At 40.8% G+C, this 23,205-nt stretch overlaps 1 protein-coding gene across 2 annotated transcripts in view; it reads right to left on the reverse strand.

Moving 5' to 3' along the window:
- Positions 1-23,205, reverse strand: part of pigk (phosphatidylinositol glycan anchor biosynthesis, class K) — a 29,109-nt gene that overhangs the window by 4,294 nt on the left and 1,610 nt on the right. The window contains exons 5-11 of one of the 2 annotated variants that reach the window (XM_056391295.1): positions 22,577-22,688; positions 21,366-21,462; positions 19,541-19,658; positions 17,951-18,061; positions 16,080-16,252; positions 9,462-9,537; positions 8,791-9,204 (exon numbers count right to left, since the gene is read on the reverse strand). In XM_056391295.1, coding sequence (XP_056247270.1) covers positions 9,121-9,204; positions 9,462-9,537; positions 16,080-16,252; positions 17,951-18,061; positions 19,541-19,658; positions 21,366-21,462; positions 22,577-22,688 — 771 coding nt within the window. In that variant the 3' untranslated portion in view covers positions 8,791-9,120. Of the gene's footprint in view, positions 1-8,790; positions 9,205-9,461; positions 9,538-16,079; positions 16,253-17,950; positions 18,062-19,540; positions 19,659-21,365; positions 21,463-22,576; positions 22,689-23,205 lie in introns of those variants that run through there. The other variant, XM_056391294.1, reaches the window with a different exon arrangement.

The raw sequence follows: 23,205 nt of genomic DNA on the forward strand, positions 1-23,205 counted from the left end.
GATAACTGCTGAATTGGCATAAGTACAGTCGACTCATTTGCTGTATTTGTGAATACAAAAATAAAAGCCTGGCACATTCTGTAGAGTGTGTTAATATGTGCAGTTTGAAATAGCCACCCACTGAGCACCAAATGCCAGTAAAATGTGTTTTTCGCAGCTAAAATCTCCACTGGCTGAGACCGTAACACTTTAACACCTCAGTTATATTCAGTTTTTCTCTCCCTGCTGACCAGTGTACACTCTCTGTCCTTCAGCCAATCAAATCAAAGCACAACAATGGCTACGTTTCAAACAAGCTGTTCAATGGCTGACTGTAATTCTCCTTCTGCACAAAGCAGCATTATCTCAGCTTGTGAAGAGGGGCTGATGATGAACTTGACCCACTGTATAACACAGCGAGTTTTAAAATAACACACTGCACCTGATCCTAATCATGAAGAAGCATTTAGAACAGCCGAGATTACATGTCTCTTAATGACTATCAATTGCTTTGGCAGGTGAAAATTACTGTTGTTCTTATTAGTTTAACAGCTCTTGGTAACTATAGCAAAATATTTATTTCAGGAACTGTGCACAGCTGTGTACTCGTGCCTCCCTGCAACCTCTGTGTGCAGGGTACCGTCCTCTCAAGGCTGTCTTTTCAATCCAAACTCCTGGTTACGTGACGACGCTGCCAATTTCTAATGTAGAAAGAGTGAGGACAGCGAGTAAAATTGGATTATGTCTGACTCAAAATTTATTTAACAGCTCAATCAAGTCAAATCAATAGAGCTCTGCTGCCGGCCAGAATGCTAAAGCAGAAACAGTGAGGCCTTTGGATTTGACATCAGCCCAAAGGCAGAGTGTTGGACAGAGTCAAGGCTGGAGGTCCAAAGCAAAGAGCTTTACTCATTTATAGCTGCATTCACATGGTATATGTTCATTACTATTTTTCAGCTTGCATTAATTTTTCATCGCCCAACATTGTCCAACAATAACCACAGTTGAAAGAGTAAAAGAGAAGACTGCAGTAATATTCAGGCTTACAGGAGTTGTGGCACGAGTCGTGTTGTGAAATGGAACAGTCTTTCACTCGTCTTTCCTACATACAGTGCATTCAGAGAGTATTTAGACCGCTTCACTTTTCTCACATTTTATGTTACAGTCTTATGCTAAGATTCTCTTTTTTTCACAAATCAATCTATCAATCAGCAAAAACCAATACATGAGGTCAAAGCATCTGAGAGCTCAGACACAGGATTGTGTCGAGGTACAGACCCGGGGGAGACGACAAAAGAATTTCTACTGTTTTAAGTTCCCCAAGATCAGTGGCCTCATTCTTAAACAGAAGAAGTTTGGAAGTGGATGCCAGGCCAAACTGAACAATCAGGGGAAGAGAGCCGGTGCGGAGATGGGAGAAACGTCCAGAACGACAACCATTACTGCAGCACTTCACTGATCTGAGCTTTATGAGTCTGAGCAGAGTGACCAGACAGAAGCTTCATGACAGCACGTAACGGAAAATCATACTGTGAGAAACAAGATTTTCTGGTCTGATGAAACCAAGATTGAACTGCTTGGCCTCAACTCTAAGCCTCATGTCTGGAGGAAACCAGGCCCCGCTCATCACCTGCCCCAAACCGTTCCAATGGTGAAGCATGGTGGTGGCCAGCATCGCGCTGTGGGACAGGGAGACTGGCTGAGGGAATGATAAACAGAAGCAAAGTAGAGTGATATCCTTAATGAAAAAACCTGGTCCAGAACGCCCAGTACCTCAGACTGGGCCGAAGCTTCACCAGCTTTCAATAGGAGAATGCCGCAAAGCTGCAGGTTATGTAGTGGTAAGAGCTCAGGGCTTCAAGAGACAGTGGCTTCACTGAACAACGCAGACGATGGAGAGATTTCATCTCAGACCACAGATTGGACATTTATGGGAGATCTGAAATGCGCACGACTAAGTTGGAAAATTGATGTAATGTACTTCCACACATCAATCAGGATTATGAATCTGAATCAGATTCTGATGACATATGACACACAGTGCTATTGAAGCAGTTTTTGATTGTTAAATTCTTCATGAGTAAAACCTAAGGATGTTATTTTATCATGTTATTAACTTGTTGTTTGTGTAGTCATGAGTATTCAATGGTATTCGAGAATACTCACTTCAAAAATATTTAAAGTACTTAAAGCCCCTCAATATAACTTTTTGTGGGGCTTTACAAAAAAACGATTGATGCAGTTGGCAGTTAGAAGATGAAATGTGTTTGTGAAGGCCATTTTGAACAACAGATCCATCAGTTTGACTGCACAGTGGTTTGCAAGAAAACAGGATTTTACATCAGAGAACCACCAGGATCAAATAGCGGTCTCACTGCACTGGATGGGAGGGCTACATTTTCAACACAAATTTCATTCTTTCTGTACGAAAAACAAAGTTCACTTGTTGTACAAAGCCATCACATTTTTGACTATCATAAGCAAGGACTCCAAAAACATAAGACAAAGACATTTTTTGTTGCTTTGCTTCTATATCTGATGTACCCCTCCCCTAATGTTTGCACAGCACAGAGCTTTGTCACACCACTTTTTAAACAGTGAAACTGGACCGGATTCAATTGCCATGATCAGTGCGTTCGCTCGTGGAGGTGAAATAAATCAGCTCTGAGCTTTGGCTCACTTTGACACACAAATTATTATTATTGACAAATCTTGACGGTACCGACCTCTGAGGGAATTAACAAGTAGTCACAAACTTTCCAGTGATATTCCTTTCTGCCATCCAGTGCAGTTCCTGTTTACATGCGCGTCCAGATTCATATAATATCTGGAGTGCAAACCTTGAAGGAACTTAATAAAAAGATATGAAGTGTCTTTTTGGCAAAATGGAACTTTTCACTATATTGTCATGAATGATTCCAGTGAATAATTTTTTGTGAGAAATCTGCTGTCTTCACCTTAGAGACTATTATTACAGTGGAGTACAAAGGACTGATAGAGCTTTGTCACAGGGTACAAGAGCTCACAGTGGACTACCAGAGAAACAGGAGGACGTCTGTCCTGGTTGATATCCAGGGAGAGCCGTGATTTCTGATTGGTTTTCAGGCTCTTGACTTTTAGTGACTGTGAGGAGAACCCCTCATCGCTTTGAATGCCGGTCAATTTTGAAATGTTTGCTCTTGCTTTGTTGAAATAGAGGCTTAAACCCAAATCCCAATTAAATTAGCCAGCATGCTTGAGCTGTCGTTCTCCATGTTTTCCTGTGTCAAAAGGGACACAGGGCCATCACAACAGTGATCTGTCCTGTGGCAACGCTGACATAGTCATATGAATACTGATCTGACAGTTTAGACAGCTATCACATGGCCACTGATTCCAAACATAAATGTGGTCCAAATGATAAATTCAGTGTTCGTTTTTCTGCTGCTACGTCACTACAAGTCTCAGATCTGTGTTACATAACAAAATCTGAGTTATGACACTTTCAGCTACAGCCACGGTGACGAAGTGGCCGGCAGGGAGGCAGGGGGAGGAGCTGAGAGAGAAACACCTGGAGGACGAGGCAGAGCCAGGGCGGGAATGTTCATAAGAGGTGACTGGGAGCGTGTGGCCATCGGGGGCAGTTGACCTCTGTGACAATGGTAGGCAGAGGTGTGCGTGACTGGGGCTGTGTGTGTGTGTGTGTGTGTGTGTGTGTGCGCATGTATATAAGTCCCAGGGGTAAGCAGTAGCAAAGGGAGATGGATCGACTATGACAGTAAGCCACGTCAGCAGAGCCGGCAGAGAGAGAGGAGCATATGTCAAGAGGGAGGTGAGGGAGAGAAACATTAGCAGGAAGAGAGAGAAGCCAAGTAGGCAGCGTAAAGTCAGAGGATACAACATTGATACAGTTGAACGGTAAAGTTTGGGCACCCTGGGCAAATTCTTTTTTTTTTTTTTTTTTTTAGGTGATTTTCTTCAAATGTTAATACACCGTTATTTTTGCTTACATCAAATTTAAAAAAAAAAAAGAAGAAAAAAAAAAACTCTTTATGAAAGGATCCCTGTGAGTGGCCTACAGTGAGTATTATGTACACTGAGCAGGACATTTTACACTTGAAAAATAAACTTGTCATTACTCTCCGGTGGACAAACTATGTAATGTTGACACTGTTTGTAAATGCCATAAAACACACAAGGGGAAGCAGGTGTGCGTCTATTGCACTGAAATTCAGTTTTTGCAGGAAAAAAATTGACTAAATGGAAAAAGGCGAAAGAATCAGCTGTGATGTTTACGGTGGATTTTATTTATCATATTTGTCAGCCCATCGAAAAAAAAAAAGAATCAATACATGATGTGATTCTTTTGCCGGACTGCCCCCTTTTTTCCACCATTGAGCTCAAGGCTCCTCTCCTAAGAGTCACATTTCTCCAATAACTTACTATCTGCTCACACTGGCCTGGTTGATTATAGTGTAAAACAGTGTAAAAGAAATTGCTAGTTCAAAGTTTCTATAGTCCAAGGCAGCATCTTCAAATTGCTTGTTTTTGTCCGACCAACAACCTAAAAAGTGTGTAAATTACCGTCACACAAAATATAGAAAAAGCAAACACTCACATTTAAAAAATGTAACAAGCAAATGTTTGAAATTTTAGCTTGATAAATAACTTCAGAATGTGGGAAATTAACATTTTAGATAGTTATAAATGTATTGAGTGTTATCATAATTGTTGAAAATGAATACCTCATCAACCAACTGATTAAATGACTGATTGATACAGCTCAGAATTGTATGAGTATGTGTAGCCTTGGATAGAAATCAGGGCCACAAAAAAAAAATTAAAAATTAAAAATTAAATATTAAATAAGCAAGAAATTTCTGCCGTTATCTGCCGGCAAACATGTATGAGAGTTTTGATGTTTAAAAAAAAAAACACACACACACACACACACACACACACACACACACACACACACACACACACACACACACACACACACACACACACACACACACACACACAATGAAAAGAATGCTGCTTCTTCCGACAGAAAAAAGCAGACATGAAGGAGGTAGATGAGGAACAGCTGAGCAGAAAAGAAGCAAGATTGTGCTGACCTTCACTGACAGAACCATTCACATCCCACTGCCGAGGACAGGGACCTACACCCGAGCAGACGCACACGCTTTGTGTTGCGTATTCAATTCACCAGTAAAATCAATTAACAGCTACCCATCTGATTGATTGGAGTTAATTAACATGGCCATGGAGGATGCTAATGGTCGTTGAGGGAGGTCTGAAACGTCCTGGTACTCCAAGGTCAAAACTGCAGCAAATCTACGTTGTGCAGAGCCAGATGACAGAACAGCAGCTATTGTATGCTGCCAAGACACTCCACTGTACTGCCTTGACATTCAAGCCCTCAGCAAGTGCTGGGACAATGAAAGCGGTGTGAAGAGTATTCTCTCATAAGGTATGTTTTGCTTTTGTAGAAGATATTATTTGTAACTTTAGAGCAGCAAAGCAAATTCTAATTGATATTTGATTAAATGGAGGCAGCTTGTCAGAGTGGGTTGGGACTGTTATCCACGGATCCCAACATCTAGTTTTGATAAGAGTCATTGTCGCAGCCTGAGTGAGGGGAACAGGGATTTGGCGAGGGATGGGAGGGAGGCAAAGCATTAATTTTCACTGTTTCCATTTTCAATTCTCTGGAGCCATATGGTGTGGCGTCAAGCTGGAAAAAGAACAAATAACAATTTGACGCCAGAGACCAGGACTCACAGCAGTGAGGGAGGCAAAAAAAAAATACACACGAGACTAAAAGAAAAAAAAAAAGAAAAGAAAATAGAGAGCTCCTTCTAGTTATTTCCAGAACTGAACATATTGTGATTAGGCTTTGGCAACGTGATGAGATGCGTGAGGTTGGAAACAGAAGGTGGCAGGAAGAGGGGACTCACCCTGTCACCACTAGCAAGACAACTGCCAACAGTGACAGGGCATTAATCAACTCCTCACAATACACACTTCCACATACACAATGGGGGGAAGTTTGTATACACATGCCATACAGCACAGCCTTATATATCCACTGTCAGTCACTCTGACGACTTTTTTTTTTTTCTTATTTACAAGGCGTCAGCTGGTCTACTCGCAAATGGAAAAATGGTTTTTCTTAGAAGATAGAGTACAGTGAGAAGATTTGTTTTTTGTTGGTGGCACAACTGATTTCAGCTTCAGACAACTTGGGAATATTTCAGACATCAAATCTTATGAGATACAATCACATCTAGTTCTTCAGATGAGTGCATCTGATCAGCGACAACAAAGGGGCACCGCCACAGAAATCTCATATCTCTACCTCAGAGTGCTGAATCCAATATGACAGCTAATCAAAAGCAGGACAGCTGTCAATAGACTTTATGGACATTGGTAATTCTGCAGCAGTGCAGATGGACTACGGTGAGGGGGAGCAAGATGACTCAGTCTATCAGGACTCCCATCTTCGACCCAGCAGGAGAGCTGGCCGATAATCGAAATCTCTGGCAGGGGTCGTCGGGTTGACGAGTGTGTTTGTGTGTTGTACGTGTGGGTGCATTTAAAAAGCGAGAGAGAAATACAGCAAAAGGACGTATGAATATGAATAGACAGAGAGGGGTGAAAAAAGAAAAGATCGAGCCAAGATATGAAGCCAAGTAGCAGACGGCAGAGGCTTAATGGTGTGTGTTTGTGTGCGCGAGCGTTTGAGCTTCCAATAGTGTGATTGCTTCTACATATTGAAAATTATAGAAATAGTTTATGGGGCGCTCTTATGGAAGCAACGGGCAGCAGATCAGAAAGCGGTCTGTGTTTTGCTAGGCTTCTGAGGCAGTCCACAGCTAATTTCCCAGAGTGCCGCTGTGTGGAGACCCCATTCTGTTTCCCATCACGATACTCAATAAGTATCTGACAGGGCTCAGACCTGTGGTCAGCTTTGTTTCTCTGGGCCAAATGACTGTGACTTCTTTGTTCACACTAAAGTCGATGTCAGCCGGCAATGTGTCCAGCAGCAGGAGCCGAGGAGCTTTGTTTTTTGGTTTTTATTTTTCTCCACTTACTTAGTTCAGCTCCATCTGACCTTTGCTATCAACACCAATAGTTTAGTATCCAACTACACACAGAAGACGAATATCATTTTAAAATCAAACGTCTGCAACTCCAACTCCACTGTGACCGAGATGTGAACCAGCTCTATTGCAAATGGATCTGCCCTAAACAAACGGACTAATTTTTTGCAGCTTCATTTGATGCCCCCGTCTCTGCTTAGTTATGAGAAACAGCCATGGTATCACTGTACCTCTTTTTGGAGAAGTGGTGTCTATTGTTCTGGAAACAAACCCCACAAAGCAGCTGCTCTGATCCTCCGCTTTGGCTTTAAAATCTCAAAGCTCGATTTGACACTTGGCATTACTTCAGCTACTGAAATTATTTGGCATCGGTTTAAGCATACAAAGTGAGAGATGCCCAACTGTCACATTTTCCGCAGCAAAAATACCTTGTTAAATAGTCTGCTTTTGTTCTAATTTTGAAATCATAATCCTTAGGAGGCACTGCAAGATGACATACCACGAGGTTTAGACAGTGCACCTACAGCTAAGGCCAATTTACACTGTATGGGGGATGCAATGCTTGAATGTTAACAACTGTTATGACAATGACAAGGTCACTCCTACTTAGCTTTGAATATGAACAAAAAATGTGAGGAATGAGCTATCTCAGAGACAGACACACAGAGACGGCCAGTAAAGAGAAAGACTTGGCCTGTAGAACCTTGTTTTACCAATGCGTCAGTCACCAGGATCTGTCCCGGCATGCCCATTGGCCATTCCAACTGTGGCTGTTGTACTAACGGCAAAACCAACATACTGTGATCCATTGGTGTAATCCTGCCGGAGGGCACCAGAACGACCAACTAATGTAAGCAAACTTGCCGCTGGTTAAATAACCTTCGAAATGAGCCACAACCACGTGACGCACGTACACTCATGCATGTGCGTCATAGATGTGCTCCGGTACTTACACAAATAGCATTCCACCTCTGGTTACCGAGGACGGTTTCTTTCGCGTGCGCTTCGTCAACCCCAAGGTTTGGGGTAGGTTTGACAAAGCATTTTAACAAACATGGTGGGCACAGAGCCGGTGAGCTTTCCAAACAATATATCTAGGTTTCACCCAAGCAGTCACAAATTCCCAGATGCTTAAACCACAGCCCAGATCAGCAGCTGGTCTGCTCACCTCTGCATCCGACTCAAAGCGGCAGCTCAGGTTCCCAGATCACGTTATGCTAAGTTTGTTGAGGCGAAACGTGATGCGATCATCAGCTACTCCTTGTAGAGATGACAGTTCCCCGTGAGGACCATATGGAAGAGGCACATGTGCGGAAGCAGTCCATGTAACAGGAAGGCGCACTGTGAGCCCATTGAAGTAGGGCTGCCCGCTAACTGTGCAAGGTCTACACTTGGGACTGCAAAAAGTAAAGCCATCAAATCCAACATGGAGGCTGCAGAGAGAACTTCCAGATGGCTTTGGATCAGGAGTGATCCACAGCCACTGTCTAATCAACTCTGGCTGGATCACCTGAGCAAAAGTGTATGATGAAGAAGGACCCAAAACATCCGATGCCCTCAGAAACATCACTGCGGATGTGTGCCAGTGACAAGGAAGTCATTTTTTAATCACTATGGAGTTTAATAAACACTTCTCCACACTATAGCAGCAAAAACTGATTACCATGAGCTTGACAAACTTAGTAGCTATTGCAGGGATATTGGTGTTTATAAAGTATGGGTTTCTCAGAACCGCATCCCAAAAGTAAGTAACAATAATGACTGCTGTTGCCTGTGGCAGAGATTGATGTGACTTTGTTACTTTTTGTAGGCACAAGTTGAAATGGAAGTGTAGAAATACCATTTTTAATAGGCTCATAATAGAAAATCTTACAAGAGTGATAAATGACCCGAGACCAGCTATTCTAAATGCAGAGCACATGTTGTAAAGGTGGAATAAGGAGGAATAGGTGTTCATTTGTGAAGGTCGCCCGCCTGAGAGCCACAATCCATTTGAGAATGAGATGAATGCACAATTCCTCGCCACAATCATGCCTATCCATTCTGCTGGATTTCACGGTGGCCCCTCCACACCGAGACCAGAAGGCACTTGCATTTCACACTTGGAGTTGTCACCATGGAAACGGCACAAAGACATCTGTTGGTGGATGTTGTACATAACTTTCTGTTCTGTGTCCAAATTAAGGGTGAGCATTGACACACTTCAAAAAATGAAAACACTGGATCCCCAAATAAATGGCTGCAAACACATGACACAAAAGATGACAAAAAAAACTCAATGTTCTATCATTTCTTAAGGGGGATGTCAGAACTGCCTGGATTATATCAACTTGGGCCTGTTCATGTGGCCTTGAGAGTCCTCAACTTATCCTGGGGTTTTTGTTGGTCTCTTACCTGATGGATGATCTCAGAAACTGGCAGCTGGTCTGCATATGAGTGCATCTCTTTTTGCAGCTCTCCATTCACAGCACTGAAAGACAACAAACACACACACACACACACACACACACACACACACACACACACCACACACACACACACACACACACAACACACACACACACACCACACACACACACACACACACACACACACACACACACACACACACACACACACACACACACACACACACACAAAACAGCCGTCTTTTAGCATTTATTTGAAGTAAGTAAATTGCACTTTGGAAACATCAAGCTTTTGTTGTGTGAGACACCATTACCCAGTGATGAAGAAAAGCTGTCGGGGAGAGGAACAGACTCCAGTGTCTCTGTTGGCAGTGTGTGTGTGTAGCAGAGGTGTGCGTGATTGACATATCGTTTCAGAGCCAAGTCAATGATATGCAGCGCAAATTGATGCAAATGAACCCTTTTTTTTTTCCTCTTAATGAATGAAAAAAAAAATCATCTTGAGGAACATTGACAGTCAAAATCCTCTTGTTCGTGGATGGAGCCATTTTATATCACTCCAGAACTCATAAGGACAAAACAAATGAAAAAGAAAAACATACAAAACACATTTCTCAAGTAAAACACCATCTAAAAATCTATCTCCGAGCAATCCACTCACCACCTTTTTATTTTAATGATTTTAGAAGTGTTAGTAGAACTCCAAGTTCCCAGGCCCCCTGTCCTATCCACAGTGCACTCAGCACTTCAGTTAGTTTTTCTAAAGACCATCATCAATGCAGCCATCCCTGAAAGTTAGAAGGAGTTGCAGGGTCAACTTCAATACTCACACAAGGTTGTTGTTAAATTTGTTGTACAAGTAAAAAAACTCAGATACAGCTAATGTTTGTTGTTAATGCTACACAGTGGCATCGGCTCTCCACAGCGTCTCATTCACACCCACGAGTGCTCTCTTCTTCTCTTGGATTTTCTTACACAAAAGAAATACAAGTGAAACTTTGACTGTGAAGTGTGCTCACTTTGAGTTTTGCTGTGTTGCACTAAATCACCTGAATCCAGAAAAACTAGAGAATTCTGCACAAGCGCGAGGAAAAAGCACAAATGAAAAAAGCTGAGTTATTTAATGTAGGGCAGCGAGAGAATTTAATTTGCTCAAAATCTGCACAGACACAGGAACTTAATGGACAGAAAATCCAACAAAAGGCTTCGAATAACAGTTAATCTGGATTGCAACAGGTTTCAAACTTGGAGCTCTTCCTCAGGCAGAAAATGTTCCTGAGTCAGTCTGTAACATGGTTATGATATACAGTCTCAGGTCTTATCTCGCACAGTAAGTACAAGGGTATTTTAGTCTGGCAGGTGGTAAGCTTGAGCTTTGTAACAGACTTTGATAAACATAAAACAAAAACATTAAAGAAAACAACGAAAGGAAACAAAAATCATTGGGTTGTGGAGGAAATCACATTGTAGCATTTGTTCTTGGGAGTTGTAGTTTTCTGCATCTGCCGCCAGAATGTAGCGACTAAAGAGCCATATGTTAGTGAGAGAAAGGTTAAAGATTTTACAGTGATTAGTTGTTGTAAGTGTTTACTGAATCTGCAGAGGCATCATTTCAGAAAAAAAAAACTACACATACACGCCATTGGACAACTTTGCTGTGTGTATCCCTGTAACCAAGGCCAGTGTAATGTCAGGACAAAACTCTGCTCAGTTTTAAGAGAAAAGATGGGCCTGTGCCGTTAGAAAAGCTGTCCCTTAACCACATTGTTCTTGGTAACCTTGTGGCAAGTGATGAATAGACATTAGCTAATGTGAGACAAGTTGTATTAAAACTGCTGTTATCCACAAAAAAAGAAAAAAAAAAACCTATTAAAACTCATCAATGAGCCACACTGTTACTTTTTGTTCTGTTTTTTGTTCACTGTAATGAAGGAACATGTCACCAGAGGCACCATTGTTTATTCCCTCATATACTGTCCTGTTGCTGTAAATACGCACTGATTTTACCGTTACGGTTTTAGTAACATTAGCTAAAGAATAAAAAAATATGTTCCATGTATATAATAGAAAATGAATCAGCCTTTTCCAGAAATGAAAGTACATGTTCGTGACCCATTCTTTTTTTTTTTTTAAAGATCCTCAGTAGGAATGAATGGCTTTAGGGAGAAGAGCAACAGACAGTCTGGGAGGTTGGACAGTATTGAGACTGACAAGACCTGGCTTTGGTCTTTTCATGGGATAGATTGACAAGAACAAAAATATCAAATAATGCCAGCCTTATCCCTTAAAGCTACAGTGGCAAGGTGTTTCTTATCAGCATAAATCACAAATGGGGTTTGAATATGAAAAGTACAATACAGAAATATGTCCAGCTCTGGCTGCCACCGACTGATTTACTTGACCACAGCATTACTTTCTTAAATCTTTCAGATGTTTACTTTTGTGTTCTTGTAGGTTTACCACTGAAGCATGCAACTGAACCAGCTTCATGAACTCTATCAGGGCTTCAACAAAAACACATAGGACAAACAAAAAAAAATGCATAAAAACAAGGAAACAAAACTGTCAAATGACATTATATCTCTCAGTTCAAACACTTCTCAAACCCGTTGCAACTGTGTCGATCCACCAACTTGCCACAATTGCCGTGGGCAGTTTTGAAATGCTTGTGTGCCTCCATGTATATCTTTTTTGAAAGACAGTTTGTCTCCAACATCACAGTCTGATACAGAGTCAGAGAGAAGAGTCTCAGCTAAAGGTCACAGTTGAGTGGAGGCTGTTTTTGGATAATCAAAGAAAGTTCAGGTCAGACAGTTGCTGACAAAGTGGGCCATATCCCCCAGTGAGCCACCATGGCTCTCCTCCAACCACTTGCTGAGTGAAGCAACCTGTTCTCCTTTTTCTTTTTTGTCCCTTTCTTCTCTCTAAGTTACTTTGTGCTCAACATTTGTTGCTCTCTTGCTCTTCCTTCTTTAACTTCCTGTCTTCATTCCTTTCTATTCAACTCCATTTCTCTGCCCCTCTCTCTTCCCAACACGAGTATGTGGTACGGCAGAAGTTGTTCTGACAGACAGGAACACAGACCGAAGAAAACAGGCCGGGCTGGCTGGCAGCGAGAACATCTCCTGCTGAGCCCCTCTATGGGCCCCCAGCTCTTTCTGCCACTAGAAACATGTCACCGAGGGCAACGATGGTTCACCGCTCCCGCCCCTTCACCCCCTTTCACTTAGCACAAGACATGAGGTCTAATTCAATTCAAACCACTTTCCACTTTATTTTCCATGAAGAGATTTTTTGGAGTGGATTTCTGAATCCACTTAGCTGATTCTAAATGTAACTGCACCTCCCCACCTCCAGCTCTGGTATCACTGCTGTCTCTAGCTGCCATCTTAAGGTCAAACAAATTTCCTTTTAACATCTGCTCTGCTAATGGCCAAAGCAGTTTTTGCAGACTATCCAGTGCTGCAGGTCACAAATTAGATTACATTTACTTTATGACTCAATGGGATGTGAACTCCGCTTTAATTTGGTACTTGTAATTATCCTGGGAGTGGTGTGACCCCCAAGAAGACGTGTTTTGGTCAACAACCACCTAACGCTGGAAGTACGTAACTGCACAATGTCATTACACTGTTAAGCCCATGTATAATGAAGAGGATAGAGGGGGGTCCTTAAAAATGTCCTCTCCATCAAGTGCAATCCACTTAATGGAAGAGCCTGTTCTGAGGAAAAATGGCCATTTAGAAATGGGTGAGAGGAGAAGAGAGAATAAGAGAGCGACCGAGGAGGGTGAGCCAGAGAATTAGTAAGAGACAGGCATGCACACACACATGTACCCATCTTCTCTAAATATCCTCCACCACTTGTCTGAGTGGCCAAATGAGCTGACAAAAGTGGATTAAAGCAGCACTATATTTAATAACAGAGGACATTTGTGGGAACACACAGAGCTCGCTACAACCCATTTTCAAGTCTTATGAAATGCTATTATTTAACTTTATGAGTGGCATCCAGACAGAGGTCTCATAAAAATCCTGTCTCTTTTTTTTGAGATGATCCAGATGTGCTGGTAAAGGGTGTCCTCAATAGTTTTCTTCTATAATATGTCAGACAATAGTGAAGAGTGACCATATTCATTCCTCAGAGGCTAATCTGATGTATTGTAATGTAACTGTTTCTTACATCTGACCATTAGTCTAAAACCCAATTATATTCAGTTTACTATCAAATCCTCACATTTACGAAGCTGTATGAAAAAGTATGAATTTTTTTCTTTGAAAAATGAATGAATGGATGATTATTAAATAAATTAGTTGCCAGTTAATTTTCTATCAATCTATCATTCCATTAATTGACTTAAACATTTCATCACTACCTTCAAGTGACTTTAATCCTGAGCACTCCTGTGATGTTTCACTCCATGTTTCACTACAGCCCCAATTACCTTTATTACTCGGCACACTTATTGATCTTTCCTATTCTTTAAATCCAGAGAGACCGATTTGTATTTTTAAAAAAAGCACCTCTTCGTTTCTGTGCATAAAGCTGGATTTTCTGTTGCTGAAATTCATCAGCTCATCGCACAATTTCAGTTTTGTATGACTACTAAAAAGTAAATTTCATTTTCGACCCATTTTTTCGCGACTGATCTGTCATTGTACAGCCTATCTGCTGTTACTATGTATAATATTATACACTATCAACACTTTTACCTTACAATCACCAGTTCTTGCATTCAGAAAGAGCCTTTGAGTAGTGTGCAACTGTCTGTGCAAATAATCCAATTTACGGGTAAATGACTTAATAATGCTAATATTAATGAAAACATTAAACTACATTATTTGATAAGCCCAGTGGTGATGAAGGTCATGATTTTCTCAAAGAATATTCTTGTGTACAATGTCTTGCAATTTGCCCAGGGCAAAAATTCTGGCCTATGAGAAGCACAACAAATCCCTCATTACCCCCTGTCATATTAATCTTGTCTGAATGGGGCTAAAGAAACACTAATTATTAGACTACCTAATATGTTTGAACTTTCACAACAGTGTTTTTTTAATCAGGAGTAGAGAGATGCTACTATTGCTTCGGTGCATCACTAAACTTTAACTCCATTAAACATCAAATGAATCAGGGGATTGCTGCTTTCTTACATCAGAATTGGAGATAAAACGTCTCTCTAGGACTGAATTGGGGCAACAGCCAGCTCAATAACACTGGTGCTGTGTTTCTGTGTTGCATGGGGGATCAGCAAACCGAATGTGTTGGCCTTAATCAATAATAAAGTGATAGGGGAAGTTGTGTGCAATGACTAACTAGCCTAAGGCCAAAACAGCCGATGACTAAATTTGGTATGGCAATTGCCTCTAATTACTAATTAGCAGTCAACCGCATTAGATTCTTTGACTATAATACCTCCCAGTGGTTCAATTAAAGCCCAGCTTAATGAAATTAACAGGAGTGGGGGGAGGGTAATCGTGAATAAAGTTTTAATTTCTCCCACATCTGTTTGTAGAGCACCTAAATCTATTCGTTACCCACAGCTTAATGAGCCAATATAAGGAGGACTGTTTGCATTTTAGTGCATTAGCTGTGTGTTTCCAAAAACTCCTGGTTATGGGATTAGTGCAACTGTCTGAGAGAGCAAACAATATGTCACAAGGCACAGTGAACGCTGAGCAGGTGATGTTAAAGAGTTTGATACTACAGCCATCTTGTGGTCGAGGCCATGTATCACAACAAGAGGTAATTCGGATGCATGTAGTCCTGCTGATCACAAGGTAGCGCCAGAGATAATCAATCACAAAAACTGCTGCTCTCTCAGTGGCACTTAAGAAGAGTGACTGATTTGTAGCCTGAAGAGCCTGTAGCCTTGTCTTTATGTGACAGTGTTGTGAAGTAAAGCTTTATTAACATCAGTAAATACTATCTGAATGAACTGTACTATTACGTCAAACACAGATGTCACCTACAAGGTAGTCATAGCGACATCCTCAATGTGGTTTACTCTCCCGGTAACGGGCCACTCAAAACATCATTAGTAGAAAAATCAATATGACTAATGAGAGATGTTCTAAACAGAAATCGAAGCCTAGTTAGTTTGGAACCAAACATAGAACAAATGTGGCCCACAGCACTTCAATTAAAACAAAAGGAGGACGACCTCAATTAAGGCTTTTACATCCAGGCTGCCCCTAATCCACCTAGAAAAAAAAATCACTTCCCTCTAGAGCTAAATCTACAAAAGCTCTTTGCCAAGCTTATTATTTGCACTTAAAAATGATTAAAGCAAGGGGAAATCCAGTACGCAATTTCCACATTTCAAAAGGAAGGTTTTTGACTCTTGAGATTCAAATGTAGAAACTTTTTGTCAAGCCTTGTTGAGGGTGGCAGATTGTTACAGATGCCTGTCCCTGCCAAGTCAAGGTTTCTTAGGGTTAGTGTTCTAAACAGAGCTTGACAACTCTGCTCAAACGGTATGTCGAGATCACATTGCTATTTAACAGATCTGGCCTTCCATCAGAGGCTACTACTCATATTTTAATTATGAAGTGGTGGGTGAAAACATTCTACTAATGACAACAAATAAATTAATTCATCTTACTTCTCTTCCAATTGCTCGATGGGATTAGTCAGGTTGATAGTCTCCATGGTGATCTCCACTTTGCGGACGCTACCAAAGAAATCTGTGATGAGGACACTTCCTGGGTCCCTCAGGAACAGGTCGGTACGGTGGCCCGGAGTGGACACGCATTGACTCTTGGGACACACTTTGAACTGGGAAAGCAGAGAAACCACAAATGGTGCATTAGGAATACACAGCTTATTGCAACAGATAGTGTGAACACAAAAAACTACGCAAAAGTTAGGGGCTCCAACAAAAACAATTATATGTTTTTATTTGTAATTATATACAAATATTAATACTGTAGATATCTACTAATGCTGCTTTGAGGAGGTTAAGCTAAAAGGTCAGAGTAGGTCTCTTTTAATACTCAGACAATAGTAAATAGTTTGTCATCTCCTTTTAATACCACTAATAGTGAGTTGCAACCTGTAGCCAGCTGCTTCAAGTCAGAACTGCAGTGGGAGGTGTTAAAATACGTGACAATGAGTGGAGAAGATTAGAGGCATAAAGCCTGACATTTGTGCATATCATCATCATTTACAAATCTTTTGGTGCCTGGCATGTAACCACTTGTGGATTAATCCTCTTAAGTGTGTGATTCATCAGTGTGTTGTCCGACTGGGTTCTTCATTTGAACAGAGAAATAAAATCATTAAACCGAGGTGAACATTATCTCTATCGGCCAAACAGACTTGAAAAACACACAATTGCTAAAGGATTTTGTAGGGAAGGTGGAGGCAATCTGAGTATCATCAAAGGGGTGAGCCTTTGCAGCCCAGATTAAAAAAAGAAAAACTTGGTGGGCTTGTCAGAGAAATCCATAGCATTGATCCTTAAATCTACCAACTAGCACAGGAACAAAGAGAGCATCTTCAAAAACAGGAAAATTAAAAAAAGAATACTAATTGATTGAAGCTGAACTGCGTCCCTGAGTAAGGATTTGAGGTGTTCTGATTGTAACTCCAGGTGAGGTAAGGTGGGGTAGGTGGTGGGGATGATGAGTGGTCCCTGGGGCCAGTGGATCTCTGCAGGAGTGTAAAAGATGAAAAGGGAGGTGCTGCTGAGATTGAGGCATGGCCTGGAGCAGCATGCACTCACCATCTCCGCCATTATGTGTTAAAGGCCAACAACCTTAACACAGTATCAGACATTCTGTTTTAAGTGCAGAGTCCTGTGTGACTTTCATCTGGCTCCTTTAGGATGAGAAACCTTATAATGCGAGACAGACAAGAAGGGCAGAGCAGGACAGACACTGTCTCACTGTGGTAGAGGTAAAAAAAAAAAGTCTCCCTTCCACAGTCCTGCATTAATAATTGCTGTACTCTATTGCTGCAACTAATGAGTATTCTATAATGATTTTTTTTCTCCTGATTAATCAAATGATTGTTTAATCTGTAAAATGTCAAAATTTAGAAATAATACAGTTTCTTAAAGCCAAAGCGATGTATTATAACATTTCATTTACCATGACATAAAACAGAAATGCAGCACCTGTGAAATTTGGTATTTTGCTTAATAAATGATTCAGTCAATTATATTTGATTATCAAAACTGTTGTCAATTAAGTTTCAGTCAAAGATTAGTGCATGTGATCCAATTATAACGATTTATTGAGCACAAATACAAAACATTTATTTTCTTTGTTTACATCATTAATATAACTTGGATATCTTTGGTTTTGGACTGTTGGTTAAACAAAAATTAAAAAGGTGTCATCTTGGGCTCTGGGGAACTAAATAATGACTAACTGATAATGAGAATGAACGTCAGCTGCAGCTTTATGGTACACATGAACTCTCTGATGACGCTAGGTAAAAGAAAAGGAACACAAGCACACACATCCTCACCAGGTCATTCATGTTGGTTTTGCTCGCAGGATGGATGTCCTCCAGGAACTCCAGCAGGTAGAAGGTGTAACGGTCCATCAAATGGACTCCGATGGCCAAATCTGGCTGGTGCTAGAAAGAGATGGGTTTAAAAAAAAAAAAGACTTGAGAATAAGAATATTAAATATCCAACAGCATATTGTCAGCACAGGTGCGTTGATGGCATTTTTAGTTTTGTTTCAAAACTCATGACAAGGAAAACAGTTATGTGCCTCAACCACAAATACTTCATTAAAGCTTCTGAACAAACACAGTTATTCCAAATATTGTTTTTACTGTATATAAGGAATTACGTCAGTGACAGGTTGCCATAATGAGTAACGGCCATCACATTAAAGCACAGAGTGGTCTTATCTTTTAATGCTCTCTAGAACAGTGCTTTTATATTCATTTACAGTCATGCTTCTGGCCACCTGGAAAATCTAAGTCCAATATTCACTCTCTACCAACTCCTGGGGGAAATATGTGGCTCTCTAGCTGCTAATTGCTCCACTATGTTCACCAGCTAGTCACCAAAACTGTCTGCCGTTTGGTGCTGAGCAGGCAGTGTACAGTGAGCTTTTTTTGCTCACGCAGTGAGAGCAGCGAAGCTGAGCCAAAACAGCAACGTTGTGAGCCGGACAGCTAAACAGTGAGCCGAGACTCGTTCTGTGTAAAGGCTCTGTAAAGTCAAGGGGAGCTGCAGATTCAGGTGATAATTCTCTGTAGGTCTGGTTCATCAATACTAGCAACCCTTGCCACACGTTTGATACATTGTTATATAAAAAAAAAAAAAAAAAAGAGTTGAAAGAAGACGCAATTATTTGTCTTTAAAATGACCCAGCTGAAGCAAATTTAAACTTATTCCAAAAGATTGTATATAAAGTACCAAAGAATTGTTAGTGAACAAAATAAATGAAGTTCGAAATCACTCCCTCATTCACTAATGGAAACATAATATACAATCAATTGTGAGCAGTGAATTGAGATTTCGCACATGTCGCATTACATTACTCGTTTCATTCTAGTGTCGAATTTTTGAAGGCACTATGTAATGAATACCTTTACAAACAATCCATAATTCAGACACTCAGAAAGACCAAGGGTAATTGTGGTGAACTATAGTAAATGAGGAGTGACTTATAAACGTATTTATGAATGTATTTATGAAACATGTTCATGTAGAAACTGAACAATATAACTCACTATTCATTTGACCCTTTGCTGTTGTTGTTATTGTGCTAAAAGACTTATAAAGGTTAAGGCTCCACGTCCTCACCAGTTGACGATTCAAGTGGAAGACATGGAAGTGAAAGAGCAGCACTGTCTTGTGTCGCAGTGTAGATTTCGTCCTAGTATTAATAGAATAATAAGGACGATCACACTGCTATGATCGTAATAATAAACCTGGCACTTCATCTTTGGAGAGGGTAAGTTTGTCTTACAGAGTGAATCACTCAAGCTTGGTCTTCAGCTGCAGTGTGCTATCAAACCTCACAGCTTATTAGAAAACCTGACAAACTGATTGATGATTTTTCATTTATCTCGTCCTCATGAGGGCAGGTAACTCACCGACAGGGAGTCTTCTCCAACTTGACTGCTGGCCAGAGCCATGAGGTTCGGAGAGTAGAACCTCTCATACATGGAGGCACCCTGACAGGTGTCAATGATGAAGAGCAGCTCATTGTACCTGGAGACACACAGACACAGACACAGACACAGACAGGATTATGTACATTCTCAAACAAAACAGATGAGAGAATCCACAGCTGGCATAATATTCAGCCATTTGTTTGAATAAACTCCAGTGTCACACAAACCCTCTCAACATCTTTCATGCTGCAGTTGCCATGGTGACCAAGAAAAACCAACAGCTCCATTCAGCTCCTCTTACACACCCACACACACCCACACATAGTTTCACCCCCCCACCCCCACCCCACTCTTCCTCCCTTTCTTCCTCTATTAAAGAGAAATTTCCCCTGCTTCAGACAAACATGATGAGATTTTTATATCCAGTCGACTGAAACAACATGGTTTGGGGACAATGAGGTGAGGTGGCAAAGTCTCTATAGTGGCTCTAATTTGGCGGTTCAAGCCCGCAATTATCGCATCAGCATCAAAGCTGGCGTCACTAAGCTTTTATCCAGCAGCCTGGGGCCCAGATTCTATTGATAGGTTTGAAGGACAATATAGGTGCGGGAAGCTGAGAATCTGCTTTAGTTCATTTAGTGTCTAGCAATTCAAAACACTGCACCTTGAACAGTAACACAATTCCATTTATGAAAAGAGACAGTTCCACCTTCATAGGAGGTTGTGTTATTATATGTATAATAGTAATTCCCTTACAGTTTCAGGGATATATGATGTGTTGCATCTGTGGAACTGACTCAAATTCAACACCGTTTCAACAGCAAACACTGACGGTATTTTGTTCAATACAGTATTTATATAAAGCTGTTATAATCACTATTTTTACATGAACAATGGATTTAATTAACGTCTGATTCAAAAAGGGTTCCCTCGTAGTGATGAGCCCACAGACATTTCCCCTCAGCTCTGCGGAGCCTTTCAGCACGGTAATATTTTACAGCCTGTTTCTTAATTGTTTTGGTTCACCCACACCACCGTCATCGGCTTCGTTTCCAGCCACATTGTTCATGTATAACACTTTTTGTTATTAACAACATAATTGCACTGTAAACGCCATTCAAGACCAGTGAATCAGGTCCCCCTTTGGCATCACTTTTAGGTGTGGTTACGTGCATCAGAGCACACCTCTGCTCAGATCCAACCATACTCCTGCTTCTGGGTGTTTAGAGACACAAACCACTTTCCAGCAGAGATGACAGTGGACCAACATTTTTCAGTCTGGTGATAAGTTGCTCTTAAACAGCTCTGCATATAGAATATACAGTTTGCACTCACTCACCAGGCAGTACAATGGAACCTATAGACACTGGCTTTAAAGCAAAAGTTAACACCATCCTTAAAAACCTGGTTTCACTGGCCTCCTCTGGTTTAAAGTTTAATGTCTGATGCACCTCTGACCACATTCGACAGCGATACTGAACTGTGTGTCACTGTGTACTGATCTCCCCACAGCAACAAGAAGAGAATTTCAAACACTTTCTCCTTGAAAAAAAATCCACATTTTTGCAGCAAAGCACAGCTGCAGCCAAGTGCTGTAAATGAGAGAATCAACAAACACTGTGCACTTGCACAGCGAGTGGAGCATGAGCAAAGAGCAGCTACTAGCATTGAACAGCTAACTGGCCCTGGTGGGAAAGAAAGACCAAGTCAAGTGGACTTTCAATAGTAAGAGACACAATAGGGGATGTTATTTTGTGAAGCCTTTTTCTTTTAAATCATTTATGTTTCTTGCCAGTTTATTTACCTTCTTTTCTGCCACATCTGCTCAAAAGCATCAGCCAGTTCCACATTACTAATCTCCTCAGAGTCCTGGAACTTCAGGAAACCATTCCCGCCATGGCCTGTTAAACAAACACATATTATTAATAATTCATTAATCTCTGATTCATAATTCAAAAATATCCTATGGACTGCAAAATAACAAGAAACATGAAAAGGGCTGGCAGCCGTGTGCACTGAAGATGAAGATGATTAAGAAAACGGACTCTTTCAACTAAATATATAAAATATATATTACAAGAGTGAGGAGACACATGTGACTTTCTCAAAGACACTACAATATGAAGTACTGAGCATGAATACGTGGTAAATAATTGTCACTCTTTCAGGTCATCAATTTACAGCTTCTTCATTGCGGTCACCTTTAAAAAAAAGAATTTGTAGATAAAAAAAAAAACCTTTGTCCTTTGACATTTCAATTGTGGTGAAACATAAAGTCCATCTCAAAACATTATAATAGTGTTTATTTCCTTATTTCACCTTCTGGACCAATATAATTGTTTTGTGGATATTTCCATACAGGACTAACCAAACAGACATGAAGTCACATTGAGACATGATTTAACGAATGCAGCTACAAGAAGCAGAATACTCCATCAACAGCTTAGTAGCCTGATATGAAGTGTAGTTCTACGCAAGTTTACATCTGTCAGCACTTCTTTTCAACTAGGAAACTCTTGTTCTTACTATGTAGAGTTTCCTGCAGTGTTTTATAGAGGAGGTGGGTAACTTGACCTGAAACAAAGACCACCTTGGCTATCATGATAAAAGGTAGATAACTGTAATTTTACAAACCCATTAACCTTTAGGGGAAACGAGCAGAAGCGCCATTTCCCTCAACTGCCATAAATTTAATGAGAGTGACTATTGTTGAGGTCATACTCTACAAACTACAATGAAGACAAGACAAGATCTGAATGATTTGCTACCTTCGGAAAAATTATTTCCTGGTGGAAACCTTGCTATGATCTTGCTCTCTTCACCTTCACATATAAAAGAAAGCCATAAGGATTGTGTTTGCTTCCCTTTTCTGCAGATTGTTGAGAGGTGTAGGCAACGTGCCTTCACAGAAAATGAATCATAATGCTCCAATCATAAAATAGCTCCTAGCACCGAATATTACACACTCATTAAAATCAAGGGGAGTATCTGCCGGTGGATTTGTCCTTTAATTACCTGTCAAGTATATGAGGATGTTGCTGCGGTCATCAGAGAGGAGGCGTTTGGAGCGTGGAGTGCTGGGTGGAAGCCTTCCTGTCAAAACCCGCAAGAAGTTCTCCACGGTTACCTGTAACACAGGCACAATACAAAACTCTGATGATTTTCATAACCTAGTGATAAATGATTATTCAGGACTCTGGATTTAATAAAACAGCGAGGAGACTGTGACTGTCAAAAAGACAATATCATTATACTTTTCATCTGCATCAGTAGAGTCAGTCTAAGGTAACAGACAAATATTTTTGCCCTACTCCACTTAGCTTTTAATTAAACGGAAAATTGATTAACCGTTGTATTATTTCCTTCTTGCTCTCCTCTTCATCCTTATCAGTTTTTCTTGTGAATGATTACCATTAGACAGCAAACAGCGGAGTTTATTCGTTTTTAAATAACCAGCACAAAGCAGAGTAAATAATCAAAAACAAACTGTGACCGAGAATGGAAAAGCCGGCATGGCTCTGCCTTGGTCCATAACAAACAAAACACTTGGGTGCTCCTCTATCAAGGACTGAAATGACATCAAGTCATTTCCTGGTCAACAGACAGAGCAAACACTGGACAAACAGTGTGGACTATAACACATC

This window comes from Seriola aureovittata, chromosome 12, assembly GCF_021018895.1.
Source record: "Seriola aureovittata isolate HTS-2021-v1 ecotype China chromosome 12, ASM2101889v1, whole genome shotgun sequence".
NCBI lineage: Eukaryota > Metazoa > Chordata > Actinopteri > Carangiformes > Carangidae > Seriola > Seriola aureovittata.